The following is a 22,528-nucleotide window of genomic DNA, read 5'->3' as shown; positions in this document are numbered from 1 at the left end:
AACTGTATTGTTATCAGAATGGATGTATTTGAATAAATATCAAAGATAACTCCTTATAGAGCAAAATTTTGCTGGTCAGTCTCCATTACAAACAGGTACATAGGGAATAAGAATAGCACTACAGGCAGAAGCTAAAACTCTGGAACTAAGTCCCAAAGAAACATGGGAGCGAATGAGAGACAATCTGATGGTTTATCAACCATCATCTGCCATCATGCTGTAAAGTCTACAAATGTCAAGACTTTGACCACAATTTCCTATTTGTCTTTATAAGTTCCTATATATGAAGATTTATACTTTTCAAAACATCATTATAAATTATTTTAGAAAAAAAACTCCAGAATTTTAGACCTGAAGGAAAGTTATTATTCATCTAAGCATGAGCACATAACACATGAAGCAATGGAGGATCAGGTAAAGTGTCTTATCCACCTAATCTTCACAACCCTGGTAATTAGGTAACAGTTGAGTGACTTGCTTGGGGTCATACTGTTAGTTGCAAAACTGGGCTCAGAAAAGTGGTTTCTTCAACTTCTAGTTCCAGTGCTTTTCACTATACCATGATGCTTCCTCTTATGGTGTCAGTCACACGTTTCCCACAGGACCTCAAAAATGTCTTCAATATCCCTGGATGCTGGTTGCTGCTGAGGCAGGCTGCTAAAGCAGCGCAGGAAGGCTGATCTTTTTTAGGTTAACAGGGTCCAAATAGTTCAGTATTAATATCCTATCTTCCTCCTTCTGAAACAGATACTAGGTATCAATGTTTCTATTGAAATAATTTGTGATACGCTTTAAAATAAATGAAGAACTAGCAAAACCAGGGCTAGAAATCACTACGTAGAGCCTTTGCATAAAGACCAAAATTTGGCCAAAATATCAACTAATTAGGCTGAAGTATCAAGTACATTAGTCAGTATGTTAGATATGTTAACTTCATTTAACATGAGGCAGTGTTAAATAAAAAAACAAATTTTTCCTTATTCATTAAAGTATATATGAATTACTTATCACTGAGAACTTTCTTAAACAGAGAAACACAAACAAACTGTTACAGATAATTGTCAGAATTTGTGGACAACAATTAAAATGTATGGTTATTGGTAAAAGGGTTCCTTTTGCATTAGAAAATATGAATGTAGAACTTAGTTTATTAGATACAAATAAATCCACACCGAAGTGACTGCAAACTGAGAAACACAGAAAGTAGCAACTTGTAAGACAGTGGCGTCAGGATTACCCTCTACTAATACCCACATTTCCTATCAGATCAGTCCCAAAAAGAACATAAGCTGGAAACTACAGTAATGCAGAGAACACTGCTAATATTTTCAAATCATCTAAATGCTCTGAATTTCCACAATTTCTGAAAAAAAAAAAAGCAAAATATGAAAACACAGATACTAGGAATAAATCACTAACATGGAAGGCTTTAAATCCCAAACAATATAAAGTGCTAATATTCATGGGAAATATCTTTAAGGAAACTGGATAATGGATAAGAACACACAGTTCAGCAAAACAAAACAAAACAAAACAAAATCTGATCAGTATCTGACACTTTTGGAAGACTAGAATCTCATGGAGGCAAGAGGTTTTTTGTTTTGTTTTGGTTTCCAAGATAGCAACATGAAGCATAAGAGGAAAATGAAATTTATCTAGATGACATAAAATAAGGAGTAAGAATGCTATCAGGCAAGAAAACCTATTGGATAACAAATAGATGGCTTTATAGATTGGCTAATTTGAATAGTCAGAAGATGGGAAAAGAGGAAAGGTTTATAAACATGTTATATTAAAAAATTAAGCTTGCTTTTAAAAACAACGAAATTTAGGCAGGTAATTGTAGATTAAAATGGCAAATGCCAGCATTTCTCCATTACTTAAGAAATACACAACTTGTTCAAAACAATCTTTAGAGAAAGATGTAATCAGTAAGTATAAACTTCCTAGAGTTATCTGATTAAAGGTTAGGGATAAAACCTTTTCCTGTTTCACTTTAAATAGGAGAGATTTGAGGGCTATGGCCCAGGAGAAATAGGGCATTCAACCAAGCTTCATGATACAATGTAGTAGAAATTCATTACCTCGAAGTTCAATGATTTCATATACATCATAAACACATTTAACAGTGAAGAAGTGATATTTGGCCTATTCTGTGAGGCAAGTTGGTGTAAAAAAAAAAAAAAAAATCAAATCTCATTGTCATCAAATCTGATGAGGAATTAGCCCTTACTGAATCCCCCATGCCTTTGTCTCCTCCCAAGCTAATGAACTATTTTGATTGTTAACCAAAGGATATGCTATGCTAACAGCTTAGGGCAGGAAAGCAGAGTATAACCATGTGACATAAAAATCAAATCAAATATTACCTTAAGAGATGTGAACTGTCATCAACTGGTTCAATTAGAAGTCTGGACAAAGGACAGAATTATGCTCAGGACATAATTATGTACACTGATAATAGAAGACCATTAATTAACCTACCTAATACATTCTAGAAGAAGGGCCAGAGGTGGGTCAGAAATAATGTAAGTGGATAGTTTTAAGTCTCTGTACCATATTTCCAGCAGAACCTCTATGCAATATTTACTGATCCATTATGCTAGCCATACTTGAAAACAATTTCTTTTAAACATTTTACCATTTCTTCTAATATATTATGAATTTCAGAGCAGTTCAAATTACTGAGGTTTTATTGTTTCAATTGCTCACCAATTAATGTGTGGAAATGGTTGTGGTATTTTTCATGTATTCTATTAATGTTGAAAGGAAAGAAAAAAAGGTAAGATTTATTGCTGCTTTTATCCTGATAAAAAGGAGACAAATGAGGAACATAAAATTTATGTAATAGTGACCAAGAACTAGCATCAGCTGGTATTCACCTGAAATAATGAAAATACAGTGAGTTCTTACTATACATTGTGCTAATAATCATATATATTACCTCACTTGGTTTAATTATTTTAAACCACCAAGGTTACTGTTATTTTGTTAAGTAGTGCAGTTACCTCCATTTTACAGTCTGGAAACTAAGGTCAGACAGGCATAATAGATTATTATAAAGCTAGCAAAAGGAAAAGCTGGAACTGGACTCAGGTTTACGGGGTTCCAGAATCCAGGCCCTGAGCCACAGGGTATTGTTGCAGCGCACTTTCTATTGTCAAAATGGATTAGTACAGAAGGACTACATACAATCCAGTGCAGCTCACTGGACTAGGGATTCAGATATCGCACAAGCTGTACTGGGTCAGTGCTTCACTGTCATGTAATACCTAGGAATCATTATCTTTTTGGATTACTGGGCATATCTTATGTCTCCTTTGATTCTTACAGTTCCTCTGAGCCTTCTGTGTAGCAGCTAATCAACCAACAGGAAGGAGACTGTGAAGATCTGACATGACAGGGTTGGCCCCTAACACAGCTCTTGACTTATCCTCAAATCATCAGAATAGTAAATGTCATTATAGTTATAATCTCATGAGAGATGAGCAGGAATCTTGACTACTCTCTTCAGGCCTATAATCTTAAGATCTAGAAGGGTGTCCAACACATAATAAGAGTTTAACAAATACCTGTATAGAGAATAAATACATGGCATTAAATTTTCCTTTGAATTCATATAAACTACGCTACTAGATCATCTAACAAAAATTCACTTATACATATATAATTATACATTTACTCTTCTGGCAGTTTTGAATTTGAAGTAGTCTGGCACTTCATTCTACTTGACGAGAAATATGTAGACTCCCATACTTATATGTTCCAACACTGGGGCTTCATTATATCTCTAACTTAAACAACTACCTCAGACCTGAAATGCCGCAAAATGCCTAACATAGGTTTCTCCACATTGCTTCCTATACGGTTCTTTACAGTGGTAATGTTTCACTGAAAATTTGACATTCCAATTCATTAGAGTCATCTTCAGAAGTAACTGGGGTATCAATTTCATTTGATTTTATAACTGAAGACTCTTAACTGACAGAAAAAGTATACACAGTGCTTCCTTTCATAGATGACATTAAAGTTTGTTTTTAGATGAATGAAAGTGGCCTCCAATTCAATTTTATATGAAAAGGAATAGTTTCATTTGGTGAGAGAACATCCTTTCTTTCATAGGATATCTTGCCAATAAAAAATAGACTGCATAACGTAATAGTAATGTTTTCTAACAACACTTAGAGCACACACTAAAAAAAGTTTCCAATGAGCTTTACTAAGCTCAATTTATGCTGAAAATCTCTGTGCTGTCCAAAGTAGCCAGGGGAAATCATACAAGGTAGGGCTCTAACACATAAGTAAAGAAATCCCAAGTTACAATTTAGCATCTTTGGCAAAAATAAAGGTTAAAGATCTTCTAAACTAATACTCTGGTAAGAAGAGAGTAAGACTCCAGGTGAACCTACCTGAGTGTAACATTTGAGGATATACTAAATTTTCTGTTTTGATAGTATTTATCCTTTTCTAACATATTTACAAATTTAAGGGATGCAAGGATGACAAACTTTTGAAAAAGATTTAAAAATCGAATTGGTCTCATTCCAGTTACCGGATTAGAAAACAGAATTTTAAAAAATCATTTTATACTTGAGACAAAGAGAAAACTGGAAACTCCACTAAGTGGAACCATCATCTCCAGAAAAAGATGTAATTTCAAAGTCTTATTCAAAAAGTACTAAGTAATACTGGAAGGTTCTAAGTGGAGTGAAATACTCTTTGATGCAAAATAAAGTTAGTGGGACTTACTACTAAATGTTGGAAAATATGGGCTTTTGAAAATGATGTACCCAAAAACTCTCCAAGAGATCTCTGCTAAATTGATAAATGAAGTGTGACACTGCATCCAGGTTGGATGGGTAATCTCCCTTCCCATAGGATCTGCTTTATTTGGGATGCTAAGAGCTTGAACTTCCCTGGATAACAGGATTTGGCTCTCTTCAGTTTTCTCATCCCATTCAGAAGTCTGCTTCTGGAGGGGAAGAATTACAAAATGAAGAGTGAAATCCAAAGAGCCTTTGCCTCCTAGTTCTTGTCCACTTACTCAAAATTTCAGATGAAGTCAGGAAGAGTGTTCGGCACTACTCTGGTGATCTGACTGCCTATGGTAAGCCCTTTCTTCCAGATCAGTTGTAATTCTCCTCCCGAGGTAAAGGGAAAGACCACGTCGGCTGAAGGCAGTTATCTTCCAACTGCCATTTAGGCAGTGTTTGAAGCTAATTATAAACATCTGTAATTTCTGAAAGAAAAGAAATATACAACAAACAAAAACAGCCTCCCTGCTACAACAACTCACATAATCATAACTATGATATCATGGAAAGAGATGTAAGAGATTCAAAGACAACACAGATAAAAATTTAAAATATCTGAAATGCTTAAGAGTATACTACCCTCATGGGATACCCCAGCTAACAACATTCATACACAGTGAATGACACAAAGATATCACACACACACACACACACACACACACACACACTCATTTTAAGAGGCAAAGATTTAAGGGGTAAAAACTTTTTAAATAGATAGAAACATGTTCAACAAAAAACAAGAAAGGAAAGCTGTTACAGCTACAAAAATTATAAAAATTAAGATTCTGCTGGCTTTTATGTATTCCAGAAATAAACACCAGTTTCCTCACAGTGGGAATTATTCTATGAATAGATCACTCTTTTTAAACTTTAGAAGTTAATAATTCTATTTATAAGAACTTACAATAACAAAAATATACAACAGAAACTTATATATTTGGATTATAATCATGTTAAAAAAAATTAAAAAGGAAATATAAATGGTGGGGAGACAGGATAATTTTTATTTCTACAGTTTCCTACTTTACTGAGCATGTATTACTTTAACAATGTAAAAAATAATTTTTGAAAATTTTCATATCTCCTATAAAATACTACAATTGTAGACTGAGAATCAATGTTAGCTAATTGAGTCACAAAAGGAATTAGCTTTTTCCATGGAAGTGCAGGTCTCTAAATTTTTTAATTCATAGAAATCCCCAGCTCTACATTCAGAAAATCTTTGCAGACATATATGATTAACAGGTTATTGATAAATGATAACTTAGGATAGAAAAACACACCATACCCAATTAAGAATTATATATATATATTTAGCTAAGTTTCTGATGATCCTGATTATGTTTTTTTAAAGAAAACTAGTAATAACTATATTATTTTGAATGCTCAGGTATTTAAGTATCTCTAAGATTCCAAAGAATGGCATACTGCAATTTAGTACATACTTTTATCATTTCCACTGCTTAGAATATTTATATTAATAAAGAGGGCTATATTAAAAACCAATTTTACGAAGTTATTAGACATTTACTTTTAAGCTCATTTTTTAGAGGTATACTGTTGCTGAATAAATTCATCACCCACCCTGAGAGATAATAACATACATGAGAATGGTTTGCCACATTAAAACTAACCAACCATAAACCCCTATGTATGAAATTATAAATTATTCTAATTAGCTCCCTAACACAGACCTATTTGAAATAATTTGTTTTATTCTTCTGATTCAGGACTTTCAGTAATGTTTTGTATTGTACTAAGTGTACTCACTGCACTTCATCAATTCAAACATTCATCCACTGAAATTAACAATCTAAACATTTTTAATTAATCTCCATTTATCCCAAAGGTGCAGGGACAGAATAATCAAACTGATGTTTTTATATGTCCATTGTAATTATTATTTGATCTAAATGAGTAACTGTGTATCTTATTTAGACTCCATAGAACCTCTAATTTTTTTTATTATAATAAATTATTATAAATTATCTGTAAAACAAAAGCCAAAGGCTTGAAGGTACAGTATAAGAGTACACAACACTTAGGATGGTGGTTTCTGCTCCTCCTCCCATTCCCATCGGGAAGTATGAAGCTAAATTTCACCACAGGACTTAAAGCAGACCAACTACTGTAGCACCTATCATTCTTTATATGACCTTGGGATGTAAATATGATAGCATATATCTCATGTTGAATATTGACGTCTTAGTCACATCTAGAATGGCTTCATTTGCAAATTTTAATAACATGACCTGAAAAATCAATACTTAACACTGCTATGTGTTTTGAACAATTTCAAAAAGTAAAATTTATAAAATCCAGATTATTTTAAATACAGAAACAAACTGAAATTTATTCTTTTTTTTATAAGGAATATTGACAGCTGTATTATTCTGGATTTACATTTGCTATATCCAATTCATCTTATTTCATTTATAGGCTGCTCTTATAAATTTAATCCATGGTGACAGGTGTTCACAATTCCAGGCTTTTTATGAATTTTTCTTCCTGCCAGTTTTCAGTATCTTATTCAAGTGTCAGGTAAATACAAAGGCAAATAAAGAATGAGTAATTACTCTCTTAGAGAAGACAGACAGACCCTCCTTCCCTTTTCCTGTACATAAGCAGTGACCATGTAGAAATCCAGAATATAAATAAAGGATATGGATAGGTGTGGTATTTCATAATCGATCTTTCAAATGCAGCTTTTTCACTAGACTTTCTCATTAGATAATACTCCCATTTTAAAATTCTAATTGTAGAGCCTCTAATAAACAAAGGAACTATTCATCTCATGAAAGTGCCAAAACTGAACATTTTCTATTTATTTGATGGAGTAAGAAGATATTTTTGTCCATGTCCTTTATCTCCAACAAGAGCTCATTAGTGTAGAACAATAGTGTAATCTTAAATCTTGAATTTTTCTCTAATAAAAGCAACACAATTTTTTTTAACTGGAAAAATAGTATCTGTGGTCAAAGGAGCTTGAAAAGATTTTTTCACTGTGGCAGGAAAACAAAAACAGAAAGAACAAGGGCAATTATACTGTTAAAGAACATATTTCACTTCTAAGAAGGGTTAAAAACTTAAGACTGATGATTCCTTAGGACCACATGAGCCACATGACAGTTTACTAGCTACTAGAATATTCTTTTAAATTATTTCACTATTCAAGGGATTTTAAATAAATGTAATCCTACTTAAAATTTTCTTTGCATTAAAATGGCAAGTCAATGCTGAAATATCCAGAACTTTTCCAGATAAATTCTTACAAATCTTTATGAAAACTGAACCATAGCATTAAGTGTCACAGACCAACCACAGGAAACTCAGTAAATGCCTTGCAATCAAGAAGTTTAGCATTTTTCCATTTTAGAAAGGCCCCCGGGTCTAGTTGAAATGTAAAAAGCCAATGAAGACATTTCCAGACCTCTCTTTCCTAAGGCATACGACAATATGTAACAACAGGCTGTGTTCTTTCTAGCTTCTTGTAGAAGGAGTAGGTTTTGTATGATTTTGGCCAGGGGTGAAAGAGACCAGTGGGGACCAGATACCAGTCTCTGATCCCAGTCATGACTATTTCAACGGTCACTGTTCTCATGTATTTACTTATTCCAAAAAGATAATACTATTTTGATGAAAACACATTTTTTGGCACTCACATATTTCTTAGTTCTAGTACACACAACCTGGATTTCTACTTAATTTAAATGAATCCTAGGCAGGTAGACATTTCAAAAGAAATGTCTTATACTTTTTAGCATCCTTTTTTGTAAGCTCAATATTAAAAAATTAAAATAGTCATTTTCTAAGAAATAGAGAATACTGATATATAGAAATAAAATCTTGGTAAACTTAAGAATTAGACTCAGAAATCATGGGCTGAATCAATTAAGCCAAAAGTTGAACAATTAAGGCAGTTATTTATTAAAATCTAATTCATATAAGCTCAATATACATAAACTGATTAACATAAATAAGGTAAATGTTTCTTTGTTGATCCCAAAGCACAGCAGTCCTAGGGATTAAACATCATATTACTATAAAAGAGAGAGACACACACACACAAACCAAGAAATAGACTCTTAACTACAGAGAATAAACTGGTGGTTACCAGAGGGGAGGTATGTGGTGGGGGGAGGAGTAAAACAGGTGAAGGGGATTAAGGAGAGCACTTGTGTTGAGTACCAGGTGATGTAGGGAAGTGTTGAATCACTATACCATATACCTGAACCTAGTTTTACACTGTATGTTAACTGTACTGGAATTTAAATAAAAACGTCCAAAAAACCCATCATATTACTAACAGTCATTCAACTCTTTAGAGGATTTTTTTTTTTTTTTTTTGGTATATCTAACTTACTAGTGAAACAGGACAGAATAGCTTTATCTAAATGGAAAATTAAAGAAAACCCTTCAGTGCACAAAACATAAAACAGTTCTGCTCATAGATCTTTCAGAGACATTGATAATATTTTCCAATATAACCAAGAACAAACATATGTAATTTTGCTTACCATAAAAATTCTTCTAATGTCCTGAATTAATTTTTAATATTTTATAATAGGGATATAGCATATGAATATTTAGGTTAATAAGTAAATATAATGACTATAAAACCAACTTTGTTATTGTATATATACATATGTAATGAAATAAAAAGTGAACCAAAGAACAGAATTTCCTTTTTCATTCTAAGACTATAAATTATGTCACTAACTTCCGTAACAAATCATGAACGCTCGCTCCTTATAATAGCAGTACAACCTATATGGTTTTGGAATAGAACAACAAATTCATATTGCTTGAAGTTATATAAGTTTATTATTATTAAAAGAAATTTGACAAAAATACTTTTAAAATGCTAAATATAAAATATTGACTAGCTATTACTATTTTTTTTACACAATGGCATTACATTACAGCCCAGAAAATTTACAGAGAATATTAAAAATGGCATTTTGCTAATAAGCAGATAATTGAAAAGAAAACTAGTGAACGTTAAAAAATAATTAAGTTTAACTTTAAATCTTAACGATAAACTCTGCATTGCAAAGCTACAAAACATATGTAAGCAAATGCTAGAATTTATGGTATGCCCTAACTTTAGATGTAGAATACATTTTTTCTGTGCTTAAATAATGCAATTACTTTGCTTTCTGTAAATACGTAGAAAAACATTTTAAAAGGAAAAAGATTTTAATTCCCTAAAACTGGACATACGGGCATTATGGTAGCAGTCATACAAAACATGTTAATAAAACATTCCAAATAAAATGACAAAGACCATATGAATTTAACATTTCAGGTCTGACTAATCATCATCATCATCATCATCATCATCATCATCACTACTGCTACTGTGAGTCATAATCCACTCCCTGTAGACCTGAATTTTCTGTAAGCATGGTAGAGGAAAAAAGAAGCACAAAGGTTAGTTAAGCATGGCAAAATGCTTGCAAAACATGTAAAATTGTGAAATGTTCAAGGAGTCAGAATAATCTTAAGGCAGAGTTCAGATCTGAGTAGGGCAGTAATTACAGATATAATATTCCATAACTTAATAGACCTAAGACTAAACCTACTGGTTGGTACACTCAATGGATAAAATAGTTGGATGATACCAGTAAGGTATTCCATGACTATATGAGAATTATTATTCTATTTCTCTAGTAGGTAACTTGAATTGACTAGTAGGAGACACTATAATACAGTACTTCTTTCTAGATACAAAGGCATACAACCAAGGAGTGTATTTTATATTTAATTACATATACGCCCATATAATTTACTGAACACAGAGTACCTTTTTTTTTAGAGAATTAGAAAATAAAAGGAGAAACATTTAAAGTATTAAACATTTTCTAAGGCACCAATGTTAAATCACTTAGATTAAATCTCTCCAGATGAGATTTTAAATCCTGTTTCTACGTCATCTGCTTTTTTTCCTACAGTACTGGCACTAATGTAAACTATGTGCTAATAATAGAGTTTTGACTAAAAAAGCACCATTACCACCAAACCAACAACCTACTTCTTATACCCGTAAGAGAACAATGCTAACCACAATCATCCTAAGGCCTCTGGTGAATTCCTATAGGTATTCCAGCTAATATTGTGTTTAATAATACTCTTGCTGAAAAACAAGTAAAATAGCTGACAAGGATTGTGAGGTTTAAGTCATTTAAATAGCTCTTTTAGCAGTTAGTACTAAAACTGGCCTACCAAAAATAATACGTACCTTTAAAACACACAGTCAAAGGTCATGGCCTTTAAATCCCAAAGTTTAAAGCTTCAGCAAACCATTAATGAAGGTATAAAATAAATTTACTTGTCATTAAATCAAGTTATCAACTGAGAGAAATTTCTGGTATCTCATGGCTTTCTTATTTATCATAATCTATCTCCTAATAGTGAGGATGTATTTCTAAATTCTCCTCACTACTCATCCTTACTTCTTAACTGAATTTATTAAAAGTTTCTCAAGAAATATTTTTAGTTTTTCAATAGGTGATCTAATATTCAGTCCAGTAAAATGTCAGTAATATGTTATTAACATAAGCTACTAATGTAAGTAACATGTTACTTCCCTAAAAAGGGAAGGCAGGAATTGAATAGTTTATTTTCAATTGTATTAACCACGGGTGACTTCTGCACCATTTCCATCTTCCAAAGAATGATATACTGTCACTGTAGAGATTGCACAAAATGCCTTTTAGAGCACAACCTCTCCCTAGATCACCACTTCTGTCCCAATATGCAATTATTTTGATGCTTTAAAAACATTTTATACACTGTCACTTTACTAATACACATTATCTCAATGGTTATGTTTTACTATATTAGATAGAAGTACATTTTATGCAAAATTATATACTCTGCATGTGGTGGGTAAAGTATTGAAGTTTTAAGTATTTCCCATGATCATTTTAGACATGACAGTATTTAAAATATCAAGGCTATAAAGGAAGGACCATATCCCACAGTTTACTATTACTACAAATATTTTCAAGTCTATATATACACATAATGACTCCTTGTCTGTTTGCAAACAAATGATTTAATTTAGTAGTCCACATCTAAACCACAGATGAAATAACTTTAAATTGGTATGATCTATTATGGTATGTTACCTACACCATAATCCAAATTTTAAAAAGTCCAGTTTTCAAAGTAAGAAAAATATCTATTATTGTAGATAAAATATTCTACCTTTTAAATGGTCTTTTGTTTCAAATCTAATTTTCCTTAATAAAAGATGTTGGCTTTCATGTGCACTGCTTATCAGATTCCACAGATTTTAAATAGACTACACAAGCATAAGGCAGGAAGAGGGTCAAGGCCAGTGGAGTATCTTCAAAAGAAAAGCCTAAGAACCCAAGAATTAGCCAACAGCAATGGTACTGGTTTTTTCCTTAATCATGCCCAAGTGGACACGAGAACTGTGTAAAAGCTACTAGTGGCTTGATATGCAGAAGGAAGTACCCTAAACAGAAATGGTTTAATTGGTTAAATAAGTACCACCAACTATGAGGGTACATAAGGCACAATGGTTTTCAACAAATCTAGCAAATCCAGTACAGAACTAAGGATACCCTATAAAAAGATCGGATTCACTAAAATCCTATTCAAAAAGTTACCAATACAAAAGCTTTTCTTTGTATTCAAAATACTGAAACAGCTGTACGTAGTTTGTAAATTTTAAGACTAAAATCTACTGTTGGCTTTCACTTGCAAAGTCATGCATTAACTGTTTTCATATCAAACTTTTTGATGCCTGTAAAAAAGAAAAAAAGATCTTATAGTAAATAAATGTACATTAAAACCTAAGCAAATATAAGAAACATAAACAGAATTAAGTAAAACATATAAAAACCCAATCTAACATATATTTGAAATATTTAACTACTTTTAATAAAGTGAACTTGACTAAATTAATCTTAATGTGTAAGATATTTCTTCACCCACCTGTAACATCTGGTTTCCAGTCCCATCCCTCAACCTGTAAGGTCTGATAACTCCATCCTCATTAAAGAATCGAGGCGGTCGCAGGCTCTCCACTTCATCAGAAGTCTCTGTAGCTCTACAGGAAAAAAAATATATAACTTGATTATAAAAATTATTCAAAAATTCTTTTTTTTTTTTTTTAAGATTTTATTTATTTGAGAGAGAGAGAATGAAAGAGAGAGCACATGAGAGGGGGCAGGGTCAGAGGGAGAAGCAGACTCCCTGCCGAGCAGGGAGCCCGATGCGGGACTCGATCCAGGGACTCCAGGATCATGACCTGAGCCGAAGGCAGTCGCTTAACCGACTGAGCCACCCAGGCGCCCAAAAATTATTCAAAAATTCTTAAGTACACTTTAAAATGCAACTACTAAAAAGAATCCTTTTTTTTTTTTTTTTAAGATTTTATTTATTTATTTGAGACAGAGAGAACACAGCAGGGGGAGTGGGAGGGGGAGAAGCAGGCTTCCCATTGAGCAGGGAGCCTGATATGGGGCTCAATCCCAGGACCCTGGGATCACCACCTGAGCCAAAGGCAGATGCTCAACGACTGAGCCACCCAGGTGTCCCAAAAAAGAATCTTCTTTTGGATAAGACTATTACATCACTTCTCTATTTTAAAATTTGTCTTTATGACACTAATGTAAATTCTCTAGAAAAATGTCGACTTGTAAAGAAGTTTGTTTATAAACTGTCTTGGACTTTCTTTGTAGACAATAATCAGAATCAGCAAATGAATACTGCTTTTTCTTTTTTTCTCTGATTTAAGACTTAATTTCTTTTTCTTTTCCTATTATACTGTCTGGTTCTTTCAGTTCAATGCTAAGTACACCAATACAATGCTAAATATAAGAGGGGATTGTAGGCAACCCTGTCTCATTTCTAACTTTAAAGGGAAAGCTTCTAAGAGTTCTCCATGAAGAACCAATATTAACATGTTTTTCTTTTGTTTTTTAAAGGCACATTTTGTCAAACCAAGGATGTTCACTTCTACTCCTAGTTTGTTTATAGTTCTTATTGTTATTTTTTTTTTTCAAATCTTGAATGGGCAATGAATTTTAAAAAAGAAATTCCTTCCTGGTCATTGCTGTCTTCATATAGTTAATCTCTTTCAATCTATTATTGCTATAAATCACATTACATGTATGGTTTTCTAATGTTCAAATACCCTAACATTCCTCATAGTCCCACCTGCGCTTGACATGCACTGTTTGAAATATACACACGCATTGCTAAATTTGGTACTATAATAATTTAACATTTTTGACTGTATGGACCTACATGAGAATGTCCATTTGTTTCTTCACTCATTCAACAAATATTCATAGATTCAGTAAACATTAATTAAGAGCTTACCACATAATGTGTCCATATGTATAACACATACTTATCGGTAAGTTCTCCAATTACAAAGCAGAAATTGGCAGAATGGATAAAAAAAAATATGATCTAACTATATGCTGTCCAAAAAAGATTCACTTTAGAGTCAAAGATGAAAGTAAGTTGAAAATGGAAGGATGGAAAAAGATATACCATGTAAATTGTAACCAAAAGAGAGCTGCAATAGCCATACCAAGTTTAGAAGAAAATTAGACTTTAAACAAAAAATTCTCATTAAATACAAAGAAGGACAATTTATAAGAAAAGTTAATACATCAAGAAGATATAAAAATTATGAACACATAAGTACTTAACAACAGAGCTCCCAAATACATGAAGCAAAAACTGGCAGAAATGAAGAGAAAAAAAATCAATAGTTATTTCTATATCCTACTTTCAATAATGAATACTACATGTAAGATCAGCAAGGGAATAGAAGACTTGAATTAACACTATAATCCAATAGACCTAACAGACATCTATACAGAGAACATTTAATTCAACAACAGGAAACTACTTATTTTTCTCAAATGCACACAGAATACTTTCTAGGACAGACCATGTATTAGGCCCTAAAACATGTCTTAATAAATATAAAAATACTGAAACTTATATAAAGTATGTTTTCTGGCCACACAGAATAAAATTGGAAATTTGTAAGAGAAGGAAAATTGGGCAATTCACAAATTTGTGAGAACTGAACAGCAGAAGGTCCAAGAAAAATAACCAAGGAAAGTAACTACTTTGAGACAAATGAAAACAAACACAACATATCAAAACTTATGGGATATGGCAAAGAAAGTGTTCACAGAGTGATTTATAGCTGTGAATACCTAACACTTAAAAAGAAGAAAGATCCCAAATCAATAATCTAAATTTACACCTTCAGAAACTGGCGAAAGAAAAGGAAACTATACCCAAAGCAGACAGAAGGAAGGAAATAAGAAAAATTAGGGCAGAAAAGAAAATTAGAGCAGAGCTAAATAGAAAAACAATGGAGGGGATCAATGAAACAAAAAATTGGTTCTCTGACAGAGTCAACAAAAATGGCAAAGAAAAAAAAGAAGACTTCAACTGACTGAAGAAACAAACAATATGATTAAGACTTCTACCAAATAAAGAGACTGAAGTAGTAATCAAAAAACTTACCAGAACTAAAAGTTAAATCCAAATGGCTTCACTGATGAATTTTAACAAATGTTTAAAGAAAAATTAATGTAATTCCTCCACAAATTCTTCCCAAAAAATGAAGAGAAGGGAACACTTCCTCATCATTCTATGCAGACAATATTACCCTAATACCCAAACCAGGCAAAGACCACAAAAAACTACAGACCAATGTCCCTTGTGAATACATATGCAAAAAAACCTCAATAAAACGTTAGTAAACTAAGCCTAGCAGCACATAAAAAAGATTATATACCGTGACCAAGTGGGATTTATTCCAGGTAGGCAATGTTGGGTCAACATATGGAAATCAATTAATGCAATATACTATATTAATAAAAGAACAGAAAAAACAAACAATGCCAATTTAATTAATACAGGAAAAGCATCTGACAAAACCCAAAATCCTTTCATGATACAGGCACTCAAACGCAAAACAGAAAGGAACTTCTTCAACCTGATAAAGGATATCTCCAAAAAAAGCCATGGCTCTTATCATAATTAATGGTTTAAGGACTGAAAGCTTTCTCCCCTAAAATCAGGAGCAAGATAGGCATGACTGCTCTTGGTACTTCTATTCAACATTGTACTAGAGTTCTAGCCAAGATAATTAAGCAAAAAGAAACAAATGGCATTTAGATTGGAAAGGAAGAACTAAAACTTTTGTATATATAAAATCATGCCATCTAAAAATAAAACCTTAAGGAATCTAACTATTAGAGCTAACAAACAAGTTTGGTAAGGTTGCAGAATAAAAGTTCAATATACAAAAACTATTTCTATATACTAGCAATACACAATCCAAAAATGAAATTAAAACAATTCCATTTATAATAGACCAAATACTTAGAAATAAATTTAAGACATGAATACTGAAAACTATAAAACATCATTGAAAAAAAATTAAAGACCCAAATTAATGGACAGACATCCATTTTCATTCATTGGGAGACTTAATATTGTTAAGATGGCAATAATCTCCAAACTTATCTTGATTCAATACAAACACTATTCAAAATTCCCACTGTCCTTTTTTGTAGAAATTAACTGATCCTAAAGTCATATAATTCAAGTGATTCAGAGAATATCTAAACAATCTTGAAAAAGAAGAGGACTGACACTGATATTAAAGCTTACTACACAGCTACAGAAATCAAAACAATGTGTATTGGATTAAGGATAAACATACAGATCAATAGGATAAAACGGAGAAATCTAGAAAAAAATTCAAATTAATAGTCACTTGATTTTGGAAGAGACTAGGAAGACCATTCTGTAGGGAAAATGCAGTCCTTTTGACAAATGGTGCTGGGACAACTACATTTGCACATGCAAAAGAGTAAGTAAACCTCTCCAACCTCTCATTGCATACAAAATTTAAAAATTAAAATGAATCAAAGACCTGAACTTAAGGGCTAACTCAGTTAGATGTACCTCAGTTTTAGATGTAAATCTTCATGACTATAGAGTAAGTAACGCTTTCTTAGGTATGACAGCAAAAGCACAAGCAACCAAAGATAAAGATACATCAGACTTCATCAAAAGGCACTAGCAAAAAAGCTGAAAGACAATACACAAATAGGAGAAAAGGGCGTCTAGTTTCCAGAATATATAAAGAACTCTTACAATTCAACAGCAAAAAGATAATCAGCCCAATAAACATAAAAGGATCTGAATATACATTTTGCCAGTAAAGATATATAAATGACCAATAAGCAAAATGAAATGAGTGCTCTACATCATTCAGAAATGCAAATCAAAGCCACACTGAGATATTACTTCACCCAAGAGATTAGCTATTTAAAAAAAAAAGCAAAATGGAAAATAACTAGTATTAGAGAGAATGTAGAGAAAATGGAAACTTTTGGTGGGGATATAAAATAGTGTAGCTGCTGTGGAAAACAATTGGGCAATTGTTCAGAAAGTTAAACATATAGGTTACCAAACTCACCGAGCAGAGCAATTCTCCTTCTAAAGAAAAATTGACAAGAACTGAAAGCATATGTCCACATAAAAACTTAAACATTGTTTTTAGCATCATTGTTCATAACAAAGACTAAAAACAACCTAAATACCTGTCAGCTAATGAACAGATAAACAAAGGTTGTCTATCCATAGAACGGAATATTATTTAGCCATAAAAAAGAATGAAGGTCCCATTTATGCTACAACATGGATGAACCTTGAAAACATCATAATGCTAGAAAAGGCCACACATCATATGATCCCATTTATTTGAAATGTCCACAATAGGTCAATCTACAGACAGAAAGTAGAATAGTAGTTGCTACTGGCTGAGAGGAAAAGACACAGTGAGTAACTGCTGACTAGCACAGGGCTTTCTCTACAGTGAAAATGTTCTGGAATTAGATAGTGCTGACAGTTCTACAATCTTGTGAATGCTAAAACCTACCAAAATGCACTTTAAAACAGTGATTTCTTATAGCATGTGAATTCTATCTCAATTTAAATAGACTATAATAAGGTGTTTAAAGGAGCATTAAAGATTTCAGGGGTCTGAGGGAGGGAGGTAGATGAGTTGTGAAAGGGCAATGTGAAGTATTTGTGTGGTGCTGGAACTGTTTAGTATTCAGACTGGTGGATACGTGAACATGCACAGATAACGAAATTGTATGGGATGAGAGCATATACACGCCAATGAGTGCAAATCAAAAGTGGGGAAATCTGAATAAATTCGATAGATTGCATCAACGTCAATATTGGGTTGTGACAGTATACTATGGTTATGCAAAATGTTCTTAGTCTGAAATCTGGGCAAAACCTATGTAAGTGGTCTCCATGGTGGTTCCTGAAGAAATCAGGCTAGATCCCTGAACTTTATTATTATTATTATTATTATTATTATTATGTTATGTTAATCATCATACATTACATCATTAGTTTTTGATGTAGTGTTCCATGATTTATTGTTTGCATATAATACCCAGTGCTCCATGCGGAACGTGCCCTCTTTAATACCCATCACCAGGCTAATCCATCCCCTCTAGAACTCTCACTTTGTTTTTCAGAGTCCATAGTCTCTCATGGTTCATCTCCCCCTCCAATTTCCCCCCCTTCATTTTTCCCCTCCTGCTATCTTCTTCTTCTATTTTTAACATATAATGTACTATTTGTTTCAGAAGTACAGGTCTGTGATTCAACAGTCTTAGACAATTCACAGCGCTCACCATAGCACATACACTCCCCAATGTCAATCACCCAGGCACCCCATCCCTCCCACTCCCACCACTCCAGCAAACCTCAGTTTGTTTCCTAAGATTAAGAAGTCCTCGTATCAGTGAGGTCATATGATACATGTCTTTCTCTGATTGACTTATTTCGCTCAGCATAATACCCTCCAGTTCCATCCACGTCGTTGCAAATGGCAAGATTTCATTCCTTTTGATGGCTGCATAATAGTCCATGGTATATATATACCACTTCTTCTTTATCCATTCATCTGTCGATGGACATCTTGACTCTTTCCACAATTTGGATATTGTGGACATTGCTGCTATAAACATCAGGGTGCACGTACCCCTTCAGATCCCTCCATTTGTATCTTTGGGGTAAATACCCAGTAGTGCAATTGCTGGATCATATGGTAGCTCTATTTTCAACTTTTTCAGGAACCTCCATACTGTTTTCCAGAGTGGGGCTGCACCAGGTTGCATTCCCACCAATAGTGTAGGAGGGTTCCCCTTTCTCTGCATCCCCGCCAACATCTGTCCTTTCCTGATTTGCTAATTTTAGCCATTCTGACTGGTGTGAGGTGATATATCACTGAGGTTCTGATTTGGATTTCCCTGATGCCGAGAGATGTGGAGCACTTTTTCATGTGTCTGTTGGCCATTTGGATGTCTTCTTTGGAAAAATGTCTGTTCATGTCTTCTGCCCATTTCTTGATTGGATTCTTTGTTCTTTGGGTGTTGAGTTTGATAAGTTCTTTATAGATTTTGGATACTAGCCCTTTATCTGTCATTTGCAAATATCTTCTCCCATTCTGTTGGTTTGTCTTATGGTTTTGTTGACTATCTCTTTTGCTGTGCAAAAGCTTTTTATCTTGATGAAGTCCCAATAGTTCATTTTTGCCCTTGCTTCCCCTGCCTTTGGCGATGTTTCTAGGAAGAAAATGCTTCAGCTGAGGTCGAAGAGGTTCTCCTTTAGGATTTTGATGGACCCCTGTCTCACATTTAGGTCTTTCAACCATTTGGAGTCTATTTTTGTGTGTGGTGTAAGGAAATGGTCCAGTTTCATTCTTCTGCATGTGGCTGTCCAATTTTCCCAACACCATTTGTTGAAGAGACTGTCTTTTTGCCATTGCACATTCTTTCCAGCTTTGTCGAAAATCAGTTGACCATAGAGTTGAGGGTCCATTTCTGGGCTCTCTGTTCTGTTCCATTGATCTATGTGTCTGTTTTTGTGCCAGTACCAGACTGTCTTGATGATGACAGCTTTGTAATAGCTTGAAGTCTGGAATTGTGATGCCGCCAGCTTTGCTTTTCTTTTTCAACATTCCTCTGGCTATTCAGGGACTTTTCTGATTCCATACAAATTTTAGGATTATTTGTTCCATTTCTTTGAAAAAAGTGGATGGTATTTTGATAGGGATTGCACTGAATGTGTAGACTGCTCTAGGTAGCATTGACATCTTCACAATATTTGTTCTTCCAATCCATGAGCATGGAACGTTTCTCCATTTCTTTGTGTCTTCCTCAATTTCTTCATGAATGTTTTATAGTTTTATGAGTACAGATTCTTTGCCTCTTTGGTTAGATTTATTTCTAGGTATCTTATGGTTTGGGGTGCAATTGTAAATGGGATCGACTCATTAATTTCTCTTTCTTCTGTCTTGTTGGTGTATAGGAATGCCACTGATTTCTGTGCATTGATTTTATATCCTGCCACTTTACAAAATTCCTGTATGAGTTCTAGGAGTTTTGGGGTGGAGTCTTTGGGGTTTTCCACATAAAGTATCATATCATCTGCAAACAGTGAGAGTTTGACTTCCTCCTTTCCGATTTGGATGGCTTTTATTTCTTTTTGTTGTCTGACTGCTGTGGCTAGGACTTCTAATACTGTGTTGAATAGCAGTGTTGAAGTGGACATCCCTGCCGTGTTCGTGACCTCAGGGGGAAAGCTCTCAGTTCTTCCCCATTGAAAATGATATTCGCTGTAGGTTTTTCAAAGATGGCTTTTATGATATTGAGGTATGTATCCTCTGTACCTATATTCTGAAGAGTTTTGATCAAGAAAGGATGCTGTACTTTGTCAAATGCTTTTTCTGCATCTATTGAGAGGATCATATGGTTCTTGTTCTTTCTTTTATTAATGTATTGTATCATACTGATTGATTTGTGGATGTTGCAGCCCAGGGATAAATCCCACTTGGTCGTGGTGAATAATCCTTTTAATGTACTGTTGGATCCTATTGGGTAGTATTTTGGGAGAATTTTTGCATCCATGTTCATCAAGGATATTGGTTGGTAATTCTCCTTTTTGATGGGGTCTTTGTCTGGTTTTGGGATCAAGGTAATGGTGGCCTCATAAAACGAGTTTGGAAGTTTTCCTTCCATTTCTATTTTTTGGAACAGTTTCAGAAGAATCGGTATTAATTCTTCTTGAAATGTTTGGTAGAATTCCCCTGGGAAGCCATCTGGCCCTGGGCTCTTGTTTGTTGGGAGATTTTTGATGACTGCTTCAATTTCCTTAGTGGTTATATGTCTGTTCAGGTTTTCTATTTCTTCCTGGTTCAGTTTTGGTAGTTGATACATCTCTAGGAATGTATCCATTTCTTCCAGATTATTTAATTTGCTGGCATATAGTTGCTCATATGTTCTTATAATTGTATTTCTTTGGTGTTGGTTGTGATTTCTCCTCTTTCATTCATGATTTTGTTTATTTGGGTCATTTCTCTTTCCTTTTGATAAGTCTGGCCCAGGGGTTTATCAATCTTACTCTTTCAAAGAACCAGCTCCTAGTTTCGTTGATCTGTTCTACTGTTCTTTTGGTTTCTAGTTCATTGATTTCTGCTCTGATCTTTATTATTTCTCTTCTCCTGCTGGGTGTAGGCTTTATTTGCTGTTCTTTCTCCAGCTCCTTTAGGTGTAGGGTTAGGTTGTGTATTTGAGACCTTTCTTGTTTCTTGAGAGGCTTGTATTGCTATATACTTTCCTCTTAGGACTGCCTTTGCTCCATTCCAAAGATTTTGAACAGTTGTGTTTTCATTTTCATTGGTTTCCATGAATTTTTTTAATTCTTCTTTAATTTCCTGGTTGACCCATTCATTCTTTAGTAGGATGCTCTTTAGCCTCCATGTATTTGAGTTCTTTCCAAATTTTCCTCTTGTGATTGAGTTCTAGTTTCAAAGCATTGTGGTCTGAAAATAGGCAGGGAATGATCCCAATCTTTTGGTACTGGTTGAGTCCTGATTTGTGACCTAGGATGTGATCTATTCTGGAGAATGTTCTATGGGCAGTAGAGAAGAATGTGTATTCTGTTGCTTTGGGATGAAATGTTCTGAATATGTCTGTGAAGTCCATTTGGTCCAGTGTGTCATTTAAACTATTTCCTTATTGATCTTTTGCTTAGAAGATCTGTCCATTTCAATGAGGGGGGTGTTAAAGTCCCCTACTATTATTGTATTGTTGGCCATGTGTTTCTTTGCTTTTGTTATTAATTGGCTTATATAATTGGCTGCTCCCATGTTAGGGGCATAGATATTTACAATTGTTAGATCTTCTTGGTGGAAAGACCCTTTAAGTAGGATATAGTGTCCTTCATCATCTCTTATTATAGTCTTTGGTTTAAAATCTATTTGTCTGGTATAAGGATTGCCACCCCAGCTTTCTTTTTGTGTCCATTAGCATGGTAAATGGTTTTCCACCCCCTCACTTTCAATCTGGGGGTGTCTTTGGGTCTAAAATGAGTCTCTTGAAGACAGCATATAGATGGGTCTTGTTCTTTTATCCAATCTGATAACCTGTATCTTTTGATTGGGGCATTTAGCCCATTTACATTCAGGGTAACTACTGAAAGATATGAATTTAGTGCCATTGTATTGGCCTGTAAGGTGACTGTTACTGTATATTGTCTGTGTTCCTTTCTGGTCTATGTTGCTTTTAGGCTCTCTCTCTTTGCTTAGAGGACCCCTTTCAAGATTT

The 22,528-nt window shown here is 33.8% G+C and overlaps 1 protein-coding gene across 7 annotated transcripts in view; it reads right to left on the bottom strand.

Moving 5' to 3' along the window:
- The window catches only part of VPS13A (vacuolar protein sorting 13 homolog A), a 267,040-nt gene that overhangs the window by 11,484 nt on the left and 233,028 nt on the right, over positions 1–22,528 (bottom strand). For 5 of the 7 annotated variants that reach the window (XR_010407545.1, XM_045882282.3, XM_064578958.1 and 2 more), the window contains one exon: positions 12,783–12,897. Coding sequence is in view for 6 of the 7 variants with exons in the window: in XM_045882282.3 (XP_045738238.1) it covers positions 12,783–12,897 (115 nt within the window). In the remaining variant the exon portion in view is untranslated. Of the gene's footprint in view, positions 1–5,978; positions 12,592–12,782; positions 12,898–22,528 lie in introns of those variants that run through there. The other 2 variants (XM_045882283.3, XM_064578959.1) reach the window with 2 other exon arrangements.

The sequence above is a fragment of the Mirounga angustirostris genome, unplaced genomic scaffold (genome assembly GCF_029215605.1).
Source record: "Mirounga angustirostris isolate CCGP_5_RB_7025 unplaced genomic scaffold, mMirAng1.0.hap1 SCAF_15, whole genome shotgun sequence".
Classification (NCBI taxonomy): domain Eukaryota; kingdom Metazoa; phylum Chordata; class Mammalia; order Carnivora; family Phocidae; genus Mirounga; species Mirounga angustirostris.
This window is presented reverse-complemented; position numbering and strand designations above follow the sequence as displayed.